Source organism: Desmodus rotundus, chromosome 11 (genome assembly GCF_022682495.2).
Source record: "Desmodus rotundus isolate HL8 chromosome 11, HLdesRot8A.1, whole genome shotgun sequence".
NCBI classification, from domain to species: domain Eukaryota; kingdom Metazoa; phylum Chordata; class Mammalia; order Chiroptera; family Phyllostomidae; genus Desmodus; species Desmodus rotundus.
In genome coordinates this window covers 93303408-93324447 of record NC_071397.1, presented here as the reverse complement: position 1 = coordinate 93324447, position 21040 = coordinate 93303408, and the positions used below count along the sequence as shown (strand labels likewise).

Genomic DNA, 21040 nt, shown 5'->3' with positions numbered 1-21040 from the left:
ATGTGCTCATTCTTGGAATTTCTTTATAAATCCTAATAGTTCTAAGCACAGTGCTGGGTACCATAGAGAGGTGTTTGATAAAAAATAACAGCAAAGAATCTATATATTTTCTTATTTTGTTATAATAGTAAAGACATCACTGAGGGGGGAAAAGTAATGATGAACTTTGGCATTGTGATAAATGCTTAACACCGGCTATTTTATAGCATTCATCTTCCTAATTGTTGCTGCTGAGATTGTAATCCAGACATGAATCTAAAGTCCACATGATTTCCCTGCTGTGCACATTTTTGCATCTATAGTATTATTTTGAAAGACTCAGATAATTATTATCTCCACAACTGCTCCATTATAACCTTAATGTGACAGAGCATTTTTATTCTTTTTTAAATTTTCTCCAATGTACTTGTGATTTTTTTCTTTCTGTGGGTCATCCCAAAAACTGAAAACAGAAGCAGAAAAATGAGACCTGTACTTGTTATCCTGAACTTATTTATACTAACAAGGTAGTATCTTCCCAAACATAAAACCTGTAAATTCATTGGAGAATGTTTTTCTTTTCCTACTCACTTATATTTCAAAAACATTTGCAGAATCTCATCTGACCCTGTTATCCTTCCTTGCTTGTTGGGAGTTTTAGGGTAGCTATAGAGCAGATGTTTATGTCTTCATCTGTCTCAGCAGTTAATCACATGGTCCCCTGCTCATCCCTCTCTCTTCCCCAGCCTTTGACTACCTTCATCCCCCTGTGCGTTTCTATTTCCAGCCCTATTTCTTTCTCATTCTCCCACCCAGCTCTCCCACATAGGTACCATCTCTAACTCTCCCATTCTATCTCCTCCTCTATCACAAGACTGCCCAACATTTCTGTCTCTATCTCAATCTCCCCATCCCCATTTCTGTCCTCATTTTCATCTCTATTTCTATGTGTACGCTGTCACTGTAAAAGCACATGTGCATTCTAGGCTTCATAGTCTCACCGAGGTCACATTTCCATACACACCCAAATTACAGTGGAAACACATTCCCACCCTACTGCCATGTGCTCACTTCTGAGAATCACGATATCTCACCTGCGACAGAAGAAAGGTCAATTTCATATCTCCGACTCAGCCTCTCAGTCAAGACATGGGGCCCCTTTCTCTGCTGTCTCTGTGAGAAGGCTTGCTCCCAAAGCAATTCTGTGAAGCTAGAGCATGCTTGGTCCCATCATGCTAACACCCTGTGGACATGACAACAAGCACATGTGTGCACACATATGCATACATGTGCACATATGTGCACCCCCCCTCAGTCAGCTGCAATCCACAGTAGCATATGCCATACCCAGAGTCTCACTAATCTCTCATGAAAACAGCTCCTTAAACATTTGGTCCTTGGCTCCTGGTCACCCATCAGCAGCACACTGATATCTCCCCTGACAATAGGTTTCCATTCACAGAGCAGACCAAAGCCATACTTAGAATAAAAATAGTTCTCACAAAAAATAATCCACAAAAAACCCAACTTAACCTGTTTCCAGGTCTTTCTTTATCCTCTGGAGTTTCTATTTTTTTAAGATTTTATTTATTTATTTTTAGTCAGAGGGGAAGGGAGGGAGAATGAGAGGGGGAGAAACATCAGTGTGCTAGAGAAACATCCATCAGTCCCCTCTCGCACACCCCCAACCAGGGACCTGGCCCGCAACCAAGGTGTGTGCCAGGATGAAGAATCACATTGGCGACCTTTAGGTCTATAGGATGACACCCAACCCCCTGAGCCACACTGGTCAGGGCCTCCAGAGGTTCTTGAAGCCAACTTTTCCTCTTTTTTTTTTTTTGCTTATTAAATAACCAAAGCCATTGGTGGGTAAGACTGAGCTTGGTTTGGTGTGTTGTTTGCTTGTTTACTTTGTCCAGTGAATACGTAATCAATTTATAAGCAGCATTAGTCAGCTTAAGCTGCTATAACAAAATATCATAGTCTGGGGCACTTAAACAACAAACATTTATTTCTCACAGTTTGAGAGGCTGCAGGTCCAAAATTAAAGTGGCAAGTGGTTTGCTTCCTGGTTCCTGGTGAGGGCCCTCTCCCTGGCTATGTCTTCACATGGCAGAGAGAGAGAGAGAAGGAAGGAACTCTGGTCTCTCTTCCTCTTCCAATATCCTGACATGGGGCATCACCTCACAAGTTTATCAACACCTAATTACTTCCCAAGGCCTCCCTTCCAAATATCACTACATTGGGGATTAAGACTTCAACATTTGGATGCAGGGCTCACACACTCAATACATAACAGGCCCCAAGCTAATTAAGTCTGGCTTGAAGTACATGAGAACAAGTTCCAAACCTATAGATGTCCTGGAGTACTCTGTCCAGGAGGAGGTAGTAATGAACTTCTCTTTCATAGCAAATTTTTCCTTGTATGGTAATGAATCCTTGTTGTACATAATTCTGTGCTTTGGAATTATGTCAGAAAATCTCACAACCAAGCCATCTAGAAGAGTTAAAATGCATTTTATTTCTTAATTGTGCTTTTCCCCCTACAATTTTCTGTTGGCCTTTACCAATAAAGTTTCTACAACAGCCCATGTCAAAAATATTTTTATGCTGGTACTCAAGATATTAGTCCTAATTCACCTATTACTTATGCTATGTAACATGACAAGTTATTTAATCTCTAAGAATAAGAAAACAGTGCTAAATTGACAGGAAAAAATGAGAATTTCAACTCTCTTCTAGAATGCGGGTTGTAAATATTTTGTAGAATCTCTATTGTCTGAGAGGTTTTGCATAACAGCTATGGGAATTTTTTGTGGATTTAATCTAAAATGATAAAACATTTCATCCTAAATTTTGTTAATGTCTTGCTATTACAATGCTTTCTTGAAAGGTTTTAAGCAAACTAAGAAATACTTTTCTCTTTCTTTTTAATTTTTAATTAAATTTATTGGGGTGACAATGATTAATACGATTATATAGGTTTCGAATGCACAATTCTATGATACATCATGTGTATATTGCTTTGGGTGGCAGGCACACAAGGTAAAAATAATTTTATTTTAAAGGACAATTTAAAAGACTCCTTATTTAGAAACTTTATATCTCTTTTCTTAAAATCTTCTTTGTAAATTGACCATTGACAAAAATAGCTTAAATAATAGGTTGTGGCAGGTTTAAGAGGTGGGGTGATGAATTGATTAAGACAAAAAAATTGATCCTTCTGTCCAAGGATCATTGGATCTTTGGAGCTGTATTGGGAGGAGTGCAAAAGATTCTTCACGGGGATGAATTTCAGGAGGGTTTTTAATGGGAAATTTTCATTTTTATTCTTGTCTGCTTTGCTTAGTTGCAGACTAATGAACTATTTCTAATTAAAATGATAAACTTTTTACTAATGACATCCTATTCCATTGCTACAATTATCTATAAATATTATGACAGCAATATGAAGACCTTGGGTATAAATAAGCAGTCTGTCTTCAAAAACATGTTTATCTGAAAACAAAATCTTGTTAAAAGTAGGAAAAAACTCAAGATTTTTCTGTGTTTTTGTGCTGTTTTTATATATGTAGATGAATCAAGCTTGTGGATACAATTATCAGTTCTTCTTTTTTTGGCTTGCTTTGTTTTCAAATTGAAGTCTTTATGATTCTGCAACTATACACAACATTGCAAATGATGAATTATCCATATAATGTAACAATAACAAAAATTAGAGGCTTGTATTTATTTTGTATACCTGATAATTTGTCTTGGGAAGGGGCTTTACATGTAGACATGACTATAATTTCTTCCTTTTCAAAAAGAAATCTGAATCTTCCTCTTCTGTTTGCTCTGTCCATGAAAGAACACGGAGAATTTGTTTTTTAATTAGCCCAAAGTTGACTTTGAGTGATGGTTTTTCAAAGTTAGGTCTTCTTTCAGCTCCAGATTCCCATCAATCATTGCTGAAAATGTTTCTAACACTCAGGACTGCCATTTATTGAACTTTTACCATGTGCCATTACTGTGCCTTAGCAATTTTATCTTTTATTTTATTTAATACCCACAACAATAATCAATATAAGTATAATTTTCACCATTTTCTATATTAGGAAGTTGAAGTTTACAGTTAATTAATGATCTTAAGGTCACATAACCCAATCCCAGGACCCCTAAGCTTGGGCACTGTTGTTGTGTTATACTCCCACGCATCATTTGTTATTTATTTATTTAGCTCTTCAAGCAGCAAATACTCTTCCAGCCTCTATTTTGTGCTAGACATTGTTAATACAGTGGTAAACGAAGACAAGTACAGCCCATGCCACCCTGGAACTGACAGTCTAGCAGCAGAGAAGAAAAACAACTACAAGGAAGTGCAGTAAATTCCACCGGAGAAGCACTGGGTGTCAGGGAGCACAAGGCAAATGCAACCAACCCCCCAGATAATCTAAAGGAGAGCATTGGAATATGCTTTCACAGGAAGAAACATTTAAGCTGGAGCCCGAGTAATGACCTGGGGTTGGGTAGATGAAGATACCAGTGTTTTTAAAAGTTGAGAGGTGAGATGGAGCATGGTGTAGTAAAGGAAATGGAAGAAATTCAAGAATACCGGAAAATGGGGGTTCCAGAAGTGGATGGGCAACAGAGAGAACTGAGAGCAGTCATCAAGCAAGTTTGAATGTTGTGTCGTGGGCAGTGAGATGCTTTAAAAAATCTTAAGCAGAAATATGAAATGATCACTCTGGTCCTAAACGTTTCTCTCAATCACTTTATTTTTAAGCTTTCTCCCCCCTCCCCATTTTTCTACTTCTCTCCATCTCTGTCACATAAATTAGAAGAGAGAGGAGTAAGATTGGCGGTAGAGTAGGTTGCAATAAGTCATATGGGACATGAAGACAGTTTGGACTAAAGTTGTGGGGGAAATGGAGAAAAGTGGGTAGATTGAAAGATCTGTAGGTGTGGACTGGGTTATTAACGGGAATCATGAAGGACAAAGAGTCAGAAATGACCCAGTCCACCCCTACACATCTTTCAATTTTAAAGACATTTTTATTTTAAAGACACAGGCTCCCAAGGAGGCAGAGTGGGAGAGAAATCAAGAGCACAGGTCGGGGTGTAGGTTTGTACCAAAGGAAAACCTCCCCCCACGCTCTGAGACCAGAGTGGGAATAGGAAGAATGGGTATAGAGGCACCTAAGTTTGGGATGGGAAAAAGAGGAAGACAGAGGAGGGGTGGACTTGAATGTGAGGGGTTTCCCATTGAATGGCTGCATGTTTTAGGTCTAATAGAAGAGTTTGCATTTTAGAATAAATTTATGTAAGAATAAATGTTTTTAAAATTGACAGTTCAAAAGATGTTACTTCTTTTCCATTTTAAAATTTGTTTATCTTAGCGAATTCCCACATTTTATGCAGGATCTGTAGGCTATCGTAGTTGTATAGTGCCACCTTGGCCCCCAAAGGGAACAACTGAAAATGTATTTTCATAAAAATGGTGATAAGTTAGATTTTTAATTAGAAAAAGATAGCATAAGTAATCTTGACATTAACATTGGTTATATTATTGCTAAATGCTTGTAGTTTCACATTTTCTCTCATTTTAACAAATAGAAGAGAATGTTATATTTGTATTTAAATGCCTTTGGTTCATTCTTTATGATAGTGACTGTGAAATAAATATATAGTTTGGCAATAAGTCTTTTGCGGGGAAGAGAATCTCAAATAACCATTGTTTAGTGTTTCTATAAATGGAGATTCTCTTTCAATATGCAATAAACAGTCCTTTCTCCATCCACCTGCCTTAGATCTCTGCGGCTATTAAGAGTAGGCACTGAACATTTTAAATACTGCAATTTTCAGATAACCTCAGGCATGGCGCAAGCATTTCCTCCCTTTTTAGAAGAACTGAAAAACCATAAAACACTATTTAGGGTCTGTATTAGTTTGCTAAGGCTGCTATAACAAAGTACTACCTACTCAGTGGCTTAAAAATGAGACATTTATTTTCTCACATTCTTGAAGCTAGACAGCCAGGCTCCCTCTGGGACTCTGGGGAGAATTCTTTCTTGCCTCTTCCTAGCTTCTGGTGGTGGCCTGCATTACTCGACATTCCTTGATTTGTTGCATTAGTTCAGTTCCTGCCTCTGCTTCTCTGCGTTTGTGTCCAAATTTCCCCTTTACATAAGGACACTAGGCATGTAGATTAAGACCCATCCTGATGAGCTCATTCTAACTTGATTGCTTCTCTAAAGATTCTGTTTCCCAATAAGAGCCCATTCTAAGGTACTGCGGGTTGAAACTTTCACGTATCTTAGTCGGGGGGGGGCACAATTCAACTCTTAAGAGCACATTGTGTTTTAATAACATGTTAGATACATACACTTCTTTAAAAGGAACACTCCTAATTTTCCATGTTTTTTTTTTAAATAACCCAGTCTAATAACGACTTTGATTGACATCTTGATATTTGTAAAATGTCACTTTGGGGGCTGCTTTGTTCTTCTTCAGTTGTCTTTCCACCAATGGCACTAAAAGATAACATGGAAACACTTTCAGAATGGCATTTCTCTCCCATCTGTTTCCTGCATGCAGCTTGGTGGGATCATTCATGAACTAAGGTGAGGAGAAAAAGCAGCAAAGAGGAAAAGGGAAATGTGGTAATCCACCCCAGAAATCATTCTTTAGTCATTTTTCTAAAGCTACTTTAGCTTGATAATCCTCAACATACTGATAAATTAGTTATTTCCCAATATGTAACTAAAAGATTATGAAGGAAAATTAGCATTGCAAAATGAAGATAAATCTTTAATTTATTAATATAATATATTAATTTATTGATAACATATAGTTCCAGTAACATTTATTCAGATTAATAAATATTTTGATAACATTTGTCAAAGTTCCTTCTTTTAGAAATATATATTTTTTATTTGAACATTCATTCAATATATATGCCAGTATGGTATTTATATGCCAGCAGGATTCTAGGTACTGAGAATGTAGCAATGAACAAAACAGTAAAAGTCATCCCTGCAATATGGCACTTATATCCTAATGGCAGGGGAAGCTGTTCTGGAAAGAGTCCAGGGAAGATGTTGGGAGGTAAATTAGACGGTTGTGAAGTCATCCAGGCAAGAGACCAGTGTCATGAACCAAGACAGAGCAGTGTAGGTGGTGAGATTTGGTTGGATTCTTGATGTGCTTTGAAAATAAAGCAAACAATATTTGCTGATGGATCAGCTATGGGGCATGAAAAAAAGAGGTAAAGGATAACCCCAAGTTTATCTTTTAAACTGAATCAAACAAATAACTTGAGGAATAGGCTTCTTTTATACACACTAGAATTTTATTACATGTGAAAAGTGTTAAGAGCAGAGTTTTCCAAGCAGACTTAAAGTTGGGTTGGACACCAGTTATTGTCTTTAGGGTATTTATTAGAAGCTGAATTAAGTAATTAAGGAAGTGGAAATGATTATGCTGTCTGTCATAGGAAACAGGAAAGAACGAGAACTATCTTCTCACTTTTGCCAAGTAGAGGTGGAAAATAATCACAATAGTGCTTTTATGAAGGGAAAGGAAGAAAAACAATCACACATAATAATTTTAAATTACTTCACCTTGCTTTTGGAAATATTGGGAAAATCTAATTTGATTTTCTGAATAAAGTGGAAGAACCTTTTAGATATTGAATTAATTTTATTTGGCTACTGTCAGCAGTCAGAATCATGATTTTGTCCATCTGCTCTGAGGCTGCTTGGGTGTTTTTGAGACATTCAGCACGGTGGGCTCTTTGCCAGCCTTTGGGGAGGTAATTGGCGCCACATCTGCCAGTCAACCCCTTTTCCTGTCCCACTCTCTCTCTGTTCCTGTTGTTTAGCTCGTGGCTCCCACCCATCAGATGACCATCAGAGTGTGCAAACATTCTAGACTGGTCCTGGATGGGATTTTTTTCCATATACTGTCTTTCAGCCTGGGAAAGAGTTCCTACCTCAAACTAAACCAGAGGTAGGGGTCTGTCTGGCTCTAGAAATGATAGGCCATTGTGTGTGCACAGAACGCACCTTGAGAGCCAGCCTTGCCTTGGGGCTGCTCTCCACGCCATTTGGGAGTATCTCAGGCTGTGACTGTGTCATTGCCGGCATGTCTGACCATGCTCAACAGTGGTGTGTCTCTGCTGGAGGAAAGAGTTGATCTGTGCCATTGGCTGTGCAGGGGTGTCCAACCCAGGGCCCAGGGGCCGCATGCAGTCCAACGCAAAATCATAAATTTACTTAAAACCTGGTTTTTTTTTGCTCAACAGTTTTCATTAGTATTTGTGTATTTAATGTGCGGCCCAAGACAACTCTTGTTCTTCCTGTGTGGCCCAGAGACAACAAAAGGTTGGACACACGGAAGCTTTTTCTAGTTCTGTTCTACTAGCATCACTGGGTAGATACCCAGCAGTTACACATTTTAAACCCTGGGAAATGTATCTACTATTTGAAAGTAAAATGCTATGGCTATTTTTTGTGTGTCATACAAAGTTTTGAGAGCTTCTTCTCCAAGAGGACAAAGCATTTTGACTGCCCAATTGTTTTGAGACCAAAAATATTGATGGCAAATGAGGACCTGGGTGACTCCTGGCACGGGATAGGTGATTTTGTCATTTCCTCTACAGAAGACTGAGTCGTTCATGCTACATAGCTCTTTGATGGCTACATTATATTTGTCACTAAGGGGCTCTACGATTCTAGAGGTTCAATCTCTGGAGGGTACAATCAGGTTCCCCTAAAGATGCACCTCTCATCAACACAGTGTGAGGATTCCTAAATTTTTACTTCATGCCAAATAGCTGTGTCTGATATATTTTTCATCAAAATCATTCTCTTAATGCTTTCCCCTAATTAACGTAATTGTTTCTAAGGGCATAAAATCAACACGTGGCATAGGAAACATGGCCATCCTTTGATGAATAAAAGTGTGAAAATAGATAGGGAAAAGCATTAACTAACTATGTGCTGATATTTATAGACTAGTAAAGTGACACAAGTTTTTCACACACACACACATGCTGGAGAATAGATTATTTTCCCCAAATGCAGGAAACAGTAAAGATTATGTCAAAGGTACCTGTGCATTCTCCTAGTTCATAAAGTTCAAGGAGAAACACTGGGGCTCTTTTAAGTCCTGAGAGGAAGGGAGCGAATCTCATTACATGTCATTAAAGGGGCTGCACAGCAAGAAGAAAGGGACAGTAAAAGAAAGAGAGAGAAATACTCTGTGACGCCTGCTCCAATCATGAGTTAGCTCCCAAAGCACAGCCCCGCACGGAGTATGTGAGTTTTATTGAGGTGCTGGAGACCCCTAGGGACCAGGCGATCCTCTTAGAGCCAGAACTTAGAGTAGAAACCTAAGTTTAAGGGGGAGCTTCTAGAAGGGGGCAGCCACAGAAGCCAAGTACCTCTTTTTCTTCTCGCCCACTTCCGTCTCTCTCTCCTCTCACCGGTCAGGAGCTTCCATTCTTCCAGCCACCTCAGATTCAGCACAAATATCTGCGGAAAATCCCAAAGTGACGGACTGGGCCAAGAGGAATACAATTTTCCCAACTACTGGACAAAAAAGTTTCTCATAATTTTAACAATAAAAGACATAATTGTGACTCTGAAAAGTGCTTTATAGATTTCTATCTATAAAATTGCAAACTAGTGAGCAATAAACCACACTATGTTTATTTTCCATTAAGTCAGGCTCCAATAAGCTACCCTCCTCTCTGACCCTCCCTGTTGGCCTCCAGGACCGTGACCTGAATCCTACCAAAGTCATTGGATTGGTGCCATCAGTGTTTATATACATGACAGGAGAGACATTGTAGCTGGAAGGTTTTTTATTAAAATGTTGCACCAAAAAAAATAGTAAAAATCCCCCTAATTAATCCTTTGCTGTGTGTAAACAATGTTTTAGGCAAAAAAGGGATAAGAAAACTTGTCCAATTATTACTAGGAACATTTTATGCTCTCGTAATTTTTGATAAATGGGCGGGTTTTTTGTTTCCCATAATATTTATATTATATGCAATTAAATCAAGCTTGTAGAAATACAAAGATCATTCAGTGGTATTTATTTTTGCCAGCTCTTTGCCGTAAGGTGAGCCAGAGGTTTGTTTTCTCCTTCTTTTACTTGTTGAGATATTAAATAAAGAACTGATTGCATAATGCTAGGCCCCATAATTCCGTGTGGGCAAAATATAACACCTGTATATCACAAATTGAATTGACATTAGAATTTTTACTGAAAACAGACGTATTTTCTTCTGATTTCTATTTTGTGTGTGAATAGCCATCAGACCACGGCTCCTCATTCCACGTAGGAAGACACTGATGGGAAAATTTTCAGAAGCAACTCCGATTTCCTATGGAAAGAGAAATTTTGACATTGTGATTTTATTTGTGTGTATCTCCCTAAGAGTCCAAAGATATTTATTTGTAAATATCCCTATTGAGTGTGCTTTAGTCCCTATCTTCATTTTTGGTGACAACTAGTGGTAAGCATGGTGCCTGGTACTCAGCATATAAAGATAACCCAACTTCTTCCTTGTGCTCAAGAAACCCAGTCATTGAGTTCCTGGGAACACAGATGTGTGAATAACTAGATACAAAGGAATGTGATCCTTGTGACCTGAGCAGCATACTTAGGACAGAAGCAGTTAATTCTAGTTGGATACCTGAAAAAGATTAACTATAAACTAAGTGGTGAAAATTGACCAGGAATTTGCTAAAAAGAAAACGAGGAAAGTGAAGGTATTCTACGTATCTGCGTTCAAATAAAAACCACCTACTCTTCTTTTCCATGCACAGACTGAGAAAGTCATTCATTCCTTCAACAAGTATTTAATGAATTCCTAGTGTGAACAAGGCATCGGAAACAAGATACTTCTAGGTCTGGGTTGTGTTGCAGTCTTTGATTGCCTAGAACCGGGAGACCTTTTTTTTTTTGCCCATAGACACATACACCACATTTAGAGATCCATTAAGATGGACCTAGGGCCTGCAAAGATATTTTTTTGAGAAAACCATATTCATTCATTCAGTCAATCAGCCAACAACACACATTGGGTGCCTGCCATGTGCTCAACAATGTTTACGAGAAATAGCTTAAGGAATGAATGAAGAGCTGTGTCCATCTAGGCAAAATTTTGCAAAGACCGGGGGAATTGAGAATGAGTTTGGTCGTTGGCCATAATACAGGAAGAAAAGCAAGAGAGAGGGGAAGAGGCCCATAAGCCAGGCATGCTGATCAAAGAGGTTTGGGGAGGAAGAGATCCAGGGGAGGATGGTACCAGCAATGTCCAAAGCAGAGAGGCCAGTGGGCCACTGAACTGTTGGTCAGTCGTCTCTGCTGAGATGAGGGCCTCTCCCAGGAGCATTGGGCAGGAGCAGCTGGAGGGGAAGGAAGCAGGTGAGTACCAGCAGAGATACAAGAGGAGAAACAGGACAGGCAGCATGAGGTCAATAGCAAAAGGCCTTCAGAGTGGCAGAGACCTGTGTATGTTCAAGGCACAATGGATGTATGGATGCAATTTATTATTTTTTTTTGGTGTCAAATTTCTTGGAATATTTACTATTTCATGAAAATCCCCTGCTTTGCTTAATTTTCTTTATACATTTTCAGGTGAACACAATATGAAAAAAACTTTATTTGTATTTGTTCACTGAATATGTTACATATGTATGAGTTTTTTCCTCATTTTCCACTGTTTTAAAATTGTAAGGTACAAATGGGCATTTGCAGTCATAAGTAGACCACATTTCTAATGATCATGTATAGCTCGTACAACAATTTTGACTCTTATTGCACTGAGTTGTTTTCATTGTAATGGCTCATTTAATCCTGAAAAATTTAATTTATATGCTTAGAATATAAATTCACTATTACATTTTTGCTGTATAAATAATAAGCAGTGTCAACAGTGGAATTTAAAAGAGAATGATTATAAATGAAAACTGTTATTTTTGAACATGTATTTCACAGCTTGAGAACTAAATGTATTCAGCCGTTCAATTTATAAAAAGAGAAAACTGTGTTTAAAATTAGAATTGTACCACTCAGAGACTATAATTCATGCAGTCATAAGAGAAATATAAATGCCTCATATCAGTGGGTAGAGAAAAAAGTCACATTTCAATAAAACATTTGGCAGTTAAATATCTCTACATAGAAATTTCTCTTTTTTAAAGAAAGCTAATTGCAAGTCAGGAATCCAGCCTCAGGTCTTTAACAGGAGTTGGAATCAGAAAGCTATAGAGATTGAACCCAGGTGATAAATAGAAAAAAATGTTATTCTACGAGAAACCTGAGGACCCCTACTCTCCATTGCCCATCAACATTGGCATCATCGCTTCTTTACTTTCTTCTAAGCCAAGATACCCCTTAATTCAATTTTGATGAACCCCAGTATATTAACTGTTTTAATGACCTTCATAAACAATAAAAGATCTTCTGTGAACTGAAAGTGGGCCTCGACTTATTTTTTTCCAGTAGTGGCTACAGGTTTTCACTGATCAGTCTGCACCTTTGCCCTCGTGATCCCCTGGGTTCAGTGCCGCTCTGCAGGAGAAGGTTTTCAAGGCTGTGAAGCAGAACATAGCCAGCCAAACCTCAGGGGATGAAATCTGTGCCTTTGGCCAAGCTGCCAATGCTGCCGTGGCAGGTGACTCAGCTAGGCTACCTGGGAGGCAGGATCCTATGGAAGTGCAGCACCTGGTTTAAGCCCTGGAGATATGCTCGCTTGGTGAAGCTGGAAGGTTGTTCCAGTTTAACTGGGGCACCTCCTGCCCGCCTTTTAGGTCCTGCTTCAATGTCTCCCATCTTTTACACTGACAGTGCCCCTTATTCCACATTCTCTCACCCTTGTCACACATCCCTTTCTAGAAAGATGCTGGTATGCATGTGAAATATCAGAAGGTAATTGCCAGTCACCTCCCAAATAAATCCTGTGGGTACTTTTGAAGTTTCTCCTACAAATTTCACCACCGTGAGGAGCAAAGGTATGACCGAGGAAGAGACAAGCAATTTTTGCATTTATTCACTTTTTATTTTACAGCGGAAACCCCCAATGGCGGTAGAAAACCTTTTTGAAGACATGAAGGATGGTGTTAAGCTGCTTGCTCTCCTGGAGGTCCTGTCTGGGCAGAAACTGGTAAGAATCCTATGGTATTTGTCCCTCACTGCCTGGCTTATTTCACTTAGCACAATGCTCTCCAGTTCCATCCATGCTGTCGCAAAGGTTATAAGCTCCTCCTTTCTCTCTGCTGCGTAGAATTCCATTGTGTAAATGTACCATAGTTTTTTGATCCAGTCATTTGCTGATGGGCACTTAGGTTGCTTCCAGTACTTGGCTATTGTAAATTGTGCTGCTGTGAACATTGAGGTGCATAGGTTCTTTTGGATTGGTGTTTCAGGGTTCTTAGGATAGAATCCCAGGAGGGGTAGGGAGAAAATGCAGACAATTATAATTGAACAACAATAAAAAATAAAAAATAAAAAAATAAAACATTGCATGTAGTAGTAGGAACCTTAGAAGTAAGACCAGAGAACTTTTTCAGTGGTCAGTCAGTCATGGCTAACTACTGCACCTGTATGGTATCCAGGAAGCTTAGTTGCAAACGAACATCTACCTTACTTCCAGTGCTTGGCTACTATTTGGAAAGGATTGTTGGCCCATACCTGTGTGTTTAGATAGCTGTTTATTGAAAAGTAAGCTGAAGTCAATAATGGCCTTTTTTTCATAAGCTGTGGACATCCTCCAGCAACAGTCACTTGTCATGGGAACAGCACGTGCCCAATCATTTGCTTTATTGCACTGCGAAAACTGCTGAGTGAAAAACAATATTGACAGTGAGCTGTAAATATATTTTTCTACATTACTCAGGTAGTAAAATATTTATTTTTTTCTGGCTATTTTTTTTCATTTCAGAGCAGTAGAGAAGTAAGTAGTTTGCAAACATAAACTATTTATAAGATGTTTCCCATAATGAGAGAAAGAAGCTCAGGAAATAGTCTTCATCATGATGTTGTGAAACATACTAGACACAGATCTAAAATTGGGAGCACTTATATTTTTTCTTTATCTATTGCATTTGACAAGAATTACACAATCATTATTACTTGGATAATTTAGCTATTTAAAAATCATTTTTTTCTGAACATAAATTTCTAGTTAATTTTGTGAAGGAAGTCCTCCAAATAACTTCTGGAAGAGCACTGTTTATTGAAAATTACAAAGTGATAATGATTTTGTGTAAGTCACTTATCTAATGTGACTCATATTATAGCAGATGCTTTCGGTGCCCCCGGGTGCCATCTCTGCTCACATGTGATTTCAGCCACACAGGGCTGGATGGTACCCAACCCTCTGCCAGCATCTGCTCTCATGCACTGGTAGCATATCTCTGGGATTCTTCCCTCAGGGCTTATCCAAGCACCAGGCAGCCCTCAAGTATAGGTGAGTTAATGGTCCCAAAGGATCCACAGCCAATGGTTATGAGAGTCCATGAATAAATGCTCCAGAGCAGCATTTGCAGGAGGAATGGTTCCGAGGCATATTTTACAGATCTCATAGAGTGCCCAAAGGGATCCCCGAGGGACCGAGCCCAGTTGCCCACTGTGGAGCCCTCAAGAGCGAACCCTTTATTGCCTTCGCCTCCTTCCCCACTTCACAAATCCTCACTCCTGCTACCTGGGATTGTCTCCCCAATAACCTACAAGCAGCCAAGTCATTTTCTTAGGCTCTGTTTTGGGGGAAATTGAGTAAGACATATGAATAGCCAATTTGGAATATATAGACATAGACATGAATTACATAAATTGGGTTAACACTAAGATGTAAGAGTCACTGAATTGAAATATATACTCCCTTGATTGCCACATATAGCTGGTCATTTTCACATATCCTCCTGAATTAATTTATTTCCTAGAAGGCTGAAGGAAACTTCATTACAATTCAAATGGGCGTATTTAAGAAGCATATTATGCTGAGTGTCCATATAATTTTGTGACTATACTTGGCCATCGGTATACAGAAACCTTCATGGGCACTTAACTGCCATGCTAAATGATGCTAGAAGAAGTTTATAGTTTTGACATAAGAATCCCACTTCTGTATAAGTGCCCTACTCATTCAGGCATAGTTATTTAAATATTTGTTTTAAAGTCATATCATAAAAATGTATTACCTGGTATGCTCTAATTGGAAACTAAAAGACCCTTGGTTTGGAGCTTTAATGGGAGATTATTGAGGGTCGATTGTCACAGAGAGGAGCTCAGTTTACCAGCTATGCCATCATGGAGAAGGTACTTCCCCTCACTTACCCATTTGGTGCCTGTCAGTGTCAAGGAGGTTAATGCTGTCTATCTCTCTGAACTTGTTCTGAGGTCTAAAATTAACATTGTAGTACAAGGAAAGCACGCGGTAAGTTTTAGTAACTCACACATAAGTAACCAGAACATCCTACTGTGCGAATAATATTTTTTCATTCTCACAGTCCTCCTTTTTAACCCTGGCTTGTATGCTGCATGTATCTTGGTCATCCAAACCGAGAAATGTTATGATATTCTCAATAACCTTTCATGTCAGTATAACTGAAAAAAACGGTGAGTGACCAACAGTACTTTTTTTTAAAAAAAACTTTATTCTTTAGAGCAGTTTCAGGTTTACAACAAAATGAAAAGTACAGAGATTTCCTATACATCCCATGCCCTTCCACATGCAGCAAGAGTACTTTTCATGTAAATATTTCCTAACACATATGAGTATGAGTGGCAGTCTCAGGAGACAACACAGGGACTTTGAGAATGTCTGTTCTAAGACACAGGGAAACCAGAAAGGCAAGTGCATTAACAGAGAAACTGGGAAGGAATGCCTTTATTGCATAAACTGATGCACTTTCAAGGTGCTGTGAGGCTGGACAGTGCCTGTTTGTGTATCTGCTAACCTTTACAGAAATTGAGTAATGCTGGTTATTCTTGAAGTGTACTTAAAGTGTACTTAAATACACCTAAATAGATTTTTTAAGCGTCTTTGAAAATTTTTAAATATGTTCTTATTGAACTATCTTTTTAATTTCTGCATTTTGATCTATCCATCTTCTCCTTTCACAGCCCTGTGAACAAGGACGCCGAATGAAGCGAATCCATGCTGTGGCTAACATCGGCACTGCTCTCAATTTCCTTGAAGGGAGGAAGGTAAGAGAAACAAAACCAAAACACTTGAAAAAGAAGGTGTGGGCAACAGATGCTTTTAATATCATCCATGGAGTAAAATCACTGCATATAACCTACTGAGCACACACATGCAATATTATTGTAAAATGAGTCTAGATTTACAGAAAAGTGGCCAAAAAGCATACAGATATTTCATGTCTATACTTCATTTAGCTTCTTCTAATGTAAGAACTGATACACAGTGCATGTATGTATACATAGTATAATGATCAAAATATGGAAATTCACACCGCCTGACACTCTTAACCAACGCATAGGCATTAGTCTGGTTTCTTCACTTCTGCTCCAGTGTCTCCTTTCCTTTCAGGATGCAGTCACACACCTTGTATTTGATCCTTTGTTCCTTCCACTCTATGGCAGCTTCTCATTCGTTCCTTGTCTTTCATAACTTGGACACTTTTGAGAACTGCCAGTCAGTTATTTTGAAGAATGCTTCTCAATTTCATGATTATACTGAAGTTATACATGTTTTGCAAGAATTCCAGGGAAGTGATGTTGTGTTTTCTCCATGCATCGTATTAGTGGCTATAGGCTACGGATAGGTCTTATCGCTGGTCCTGTTAATCTTCATCAATGGTAAGGTCATTTCCTGTATTTCTTGTCTGGTAAAATTTTTATTTTCTCTTTATATTATGGCTGAGAAATAACTTAGGGAGATAACTGAGATTGTGCTAATATTCTTATTCTTAAACTTCACTCACTAATTTTAGCATCAATTGCCTTCAGTAGTCATTTCTGTGCCGTTTGCTTAATGGTAATTATATATTTCTCTCATTCCTTATACATGTATTAATGGGAATTGTACTGTAAGAAAAGATTTCCTTTTTTCCTCTATTTTTATTCGATTATTTTCACATAAATTCATGGATATTTATTTTGTTCTATAGTTTTAATTCAGTACTATCGTTATTGTTATTTTGTTCAAATTGTTGGTCGTTAAAAGTTTCTTCAGGTTGGCTCTTGTTTATCTTGTATTTTCCCTGCCCCAGTTCTAGAATCAGCTACTTCTCTAAGGAAGCTTTGATCCTTTTATTAGCAAATGGCATCATTAGGAAAGCAAGATTTGGGTGCTAGGTGCGCTCATTGCTACTGAGATTTCATTGCTCCTGGGCCCTCTCAACAGACAGATCTAGAGAATGTTTACTAACCTGGTCTCTCTCTGCCTTCCCTCTCCTTTCCTCTCTAGCCATATATATATAGCCATATATAGCCATACACACACACACACACAATATAATGGTATAATAGTATATATAGTACATATAATATACTATTATATATACATCTAGTATATATCTATATATAATACTATATCTATATCTATACACACACACACTAGCAGTTCAAACTGATACTTCTCATTTCAATTCAGTGCCACAAGATTTATTCTAGCTTTCCTCGCTTGTTTCTGCTTTCTTTTACAGTGAGACTATGGGTCTCATCTACAATATACTCACTTATTTTTCAGCCCTAGTATGCACATAAAATAGTTTCAGGATTGCTAGCCCATAACCCTGTGAGAAACAGACTTACTAACTGGAGAACAGTATTTCTGTGCAGTTCTTTTGGTCCTTAGCATTGCAATAGCCAGTCAAAGGCTGTTCCCCAAATTTACCTAGGTTACTTCTGTTCTTCCCATCCCTTTTAGTGTGACTATGTTATTCATTTGAAATAGAGTTCTATTCCATTTTGGATAACCACCCCCCGCCTGCACACACACATTCTAGTTGACTATTTTTTTTTTAATTTGGGGCAATGAGATCATTACTATGATTCTAATAGTAAAAGTTATACTTAGAGAAACACCACTCCTTCCTCATCCTTACTAATCCATTATCATTCCCTTCCCTTTCACTCCCTTTCACTCTCCTAGATCAGTAGTCTCTCTAGTTTCTCATTTATCATGTCTGTATCTTTTGCACAGATGAGCAGATATAGCTTCATATTCTCCCTCTTTTTCACATGAGGGAAGTGTACTATAGATGTACCTTTGCACTTGCTTTTTAAATTTACCAGCATGTCCTGGAAATCATCCAAATCAGTTTAGTTCATGGGGGTCTTCCTCATTCATCTTCACAGCTGCATAGTATCCCATGGTCTGGATGTGCCAGTCTTTATTAACCACCCTCCTAAGAATGAGCAGTCAGATTGTTTCTAATATTACTCATGCAGAAACAATGATGCAATTAATAACTATCATACATACTTCCACGTTATTGAAATTACACCTTCTGGGGAAATTTCTAGAAGTGTGATTGCTGGATCTACAGGTAAGTATATACATAGTTTTGTTAGGCATTGCCTATTTTCCTTGAAAATGGTTGTACCAATACTCTTAGATTCAGCCTTTTGTAATTTGGAGCCCAACTCTTACAACCTCATTTAACTTTAATTGCTTTCTTGAAGGCCATACTTCCAAATAGTCACATTGTGGACTGAGGCTTTGACGTACAAATTTGGGGGACACACAGCTCAATCCATCCTGGTTTCTGGCTTGCAAAATCAAAATTTTCCAGATTATGTGGGTCAAGTACAGTGATCTAGTCCAGGGTTCTGAAATGCTGACATATATCAGAACCACCTGGGGGTTGTGTTGAAATAGATTCTCGGTCGGCACTGCCTTAGCTTCTGGTTCAGCAGGTCTGGGGTGAAGTCCCAGGCTCTGCATTCTTAACGAGGTGCCCAGTGATGTGTTTGCTGCTGCTCTGAGCTCACTCTGAGAACCACTGGTCCAATATTCTTCTCCGGTTTTATTCAGTCATGTGATTCCATCCTCTTTCTGGCTCCTGGAAATGTTTCAGTCTCTTTGGATATCTCTCTATGCCCATCCCACCTCCTAGGCTATTAAGAATTTTTTGTAAGTTTAATAGGATTTTGCAAAAGAGAGGAAGTCAAAAAACAAACAAACCTGTGCTCTGTCAATCCATGGTGTAACCACAATTTTTAGGAGAGAAAATAATGATTAAAAACATTTTTTCACAAGTTGAGCAAAAGATCATTAGGTTCTACACACTGAATATATTACCTCCATAGTATAGTTAGAGCTGGGTAGAGGTAGGAAAATCAACTTAAATTCAATCACATTTTTTAAAAGACTGACATACAAGGAAAAGGAAATGATCTGTCCTCTATGAAATGCATTACAGCCTCTCTCAGGTTTCTGTCAGGGGTGGGTTTCAGGACCCCAAAGATACCAAAGTCCAAGGATGCTCAAGCCCCTTATATAAAATGGCATAGAATTTGCATGTGACTACACTCATCCTTGAGTATACTTTAAATCTCTCTAGATTACTTACAATACCTAATACAATGTAAGTACCATGTAAATAGTTTACCGTATTGTTTAAGGAATAAGATAAGAAAAAAAAAGTCTGTGTAAGCCTACCCATCATGGGCCTAACTACACAGTACATGTCCCCAGCAAGAAAACTTATGTTTTTAGAATATTTTTGACTGGTGGTTGGAGCCCAAGGATACAGAGGGTGGACTGTGATCTTATGCTTATTAGGATATATTATAAACTTGTGGTCCATGAATATTAAAATAAATGTGGACAAAATTCCAGAGAAGATGTAAAAGAATCAAAATGATTATAAAAATTGCAATAGGTTCTGTTATAAAAGTTTAACAAAATTTGAAGGTTCTTATTTTCCACAGACATATTATAGGTCTTACACAGAGCTAGCCTTCAAACAAGTAGACACATAAGCTGACATTTATGTCAGTTCTCAATTGTTTTCTGTCTCTGCACATGATGAATAGAAGTTGCCAGGGAAACAAAGCTCCATGAATGTGAACAAATTATTTCCAATGATTTTTATGCTAGCTTGTACTCTACTCCTCTTAATGGATAACTAGCAAATTGAAACTAATTACTCAAGAGTAAAGTGTGGGATGATTATGTATCTGATAAACATTTATTAAAGTAAAACTTTTTCAAAGTTCTGAACTTTATTATTAATAATAAAACAGCTCATGAAATCATGGCTGAAAATTATTAAATGAGGAGTTTGAGTATTTTATTATATTTTTTTGTATTTGTTTAGGGATTATGAAAAGGTTGATGAGCAGTTCTAATTGTATTCTACAGACATTTACTGAGATAAAATCCTTTTGCTAGGACTTACAAAATAACATCGTTGATAGCTAGGAAGGCTTTGGAATGAATAATTGGAAACAATGGTATGCAGATTAACATGTGTCTTGAATACTTTAAAGGTATCGGTGCCCAAAAGTAGGAAACTGGACACTAACAGTCTTTTTCCATTTTACTCTTTCTTGATTTTCCTGTCTTTAAAATGCATTCTCCAAATAATGCTGTAAATTTACTGCCTATATTTGTATTCCCTTTGAACAAATACGTTTGATTTTCAAAGGTTATTTATGTTTGTATATCATCTTCTCCCTTTGCTTTTCATGTCAGTCCATGTACAGAGGATCACCGGTTAGTACAAATTTCAGAATTTTTAACTCCTGGCTTTTATAGGTAAAAGAGAACATAAGTTTCATGCTATTTGGTAACAAACCTCAAAGTAAGTGCATCTTCTTAAACTATTCTTCGTGGTTTCATTTAAGTTCTAGTCAAGTCCTGAACGTAAAGAATAACCACTTTTTTTTTTCTGTCTGGCACTTTGTGGGTAATTACTTGCCTGATACCGTATTTCTTCAACTGAAAGTGTTTCATTTCATTTTGGAGTTGATTTTATTGTGTGCACCTGATGAATGCTCCTGAAAGCCCCACTGAAACCATGTGCTTGTTGTTTTCATCACAGCCCCCCCTGCTCCCTCGTGTGTATCGCTGCAAAGGCATGGCCAAGTC

The 21040-nt window shown here is 38.1% G+C and overlaps 1 protein-coding gene across 1 annotated transcript in view; it reads left to right on the top strand.

Moving 5' to 3' along the window:
• The window catches only part of SYNE1 (spectrin repeat containing nuclear envelope protein 1), a 389799-nt gene that overhangs the window by 73914 nt on the left and 294845 nt on the right, over nt 1–21040 (top strand). Inside the window, exons 4-5 of the mRNA XM_045188911.3 lie at nt 13043–13138; nt 16099–16182. Coding sequence (XP_045044846.2) covers nt 13043–13138; nt 16099–16182 — 180 coding nt within the window. The remainder of the gene's footprint in view (nt 1–13042; nt 13139–16098; nt 16183–21040) is intronic.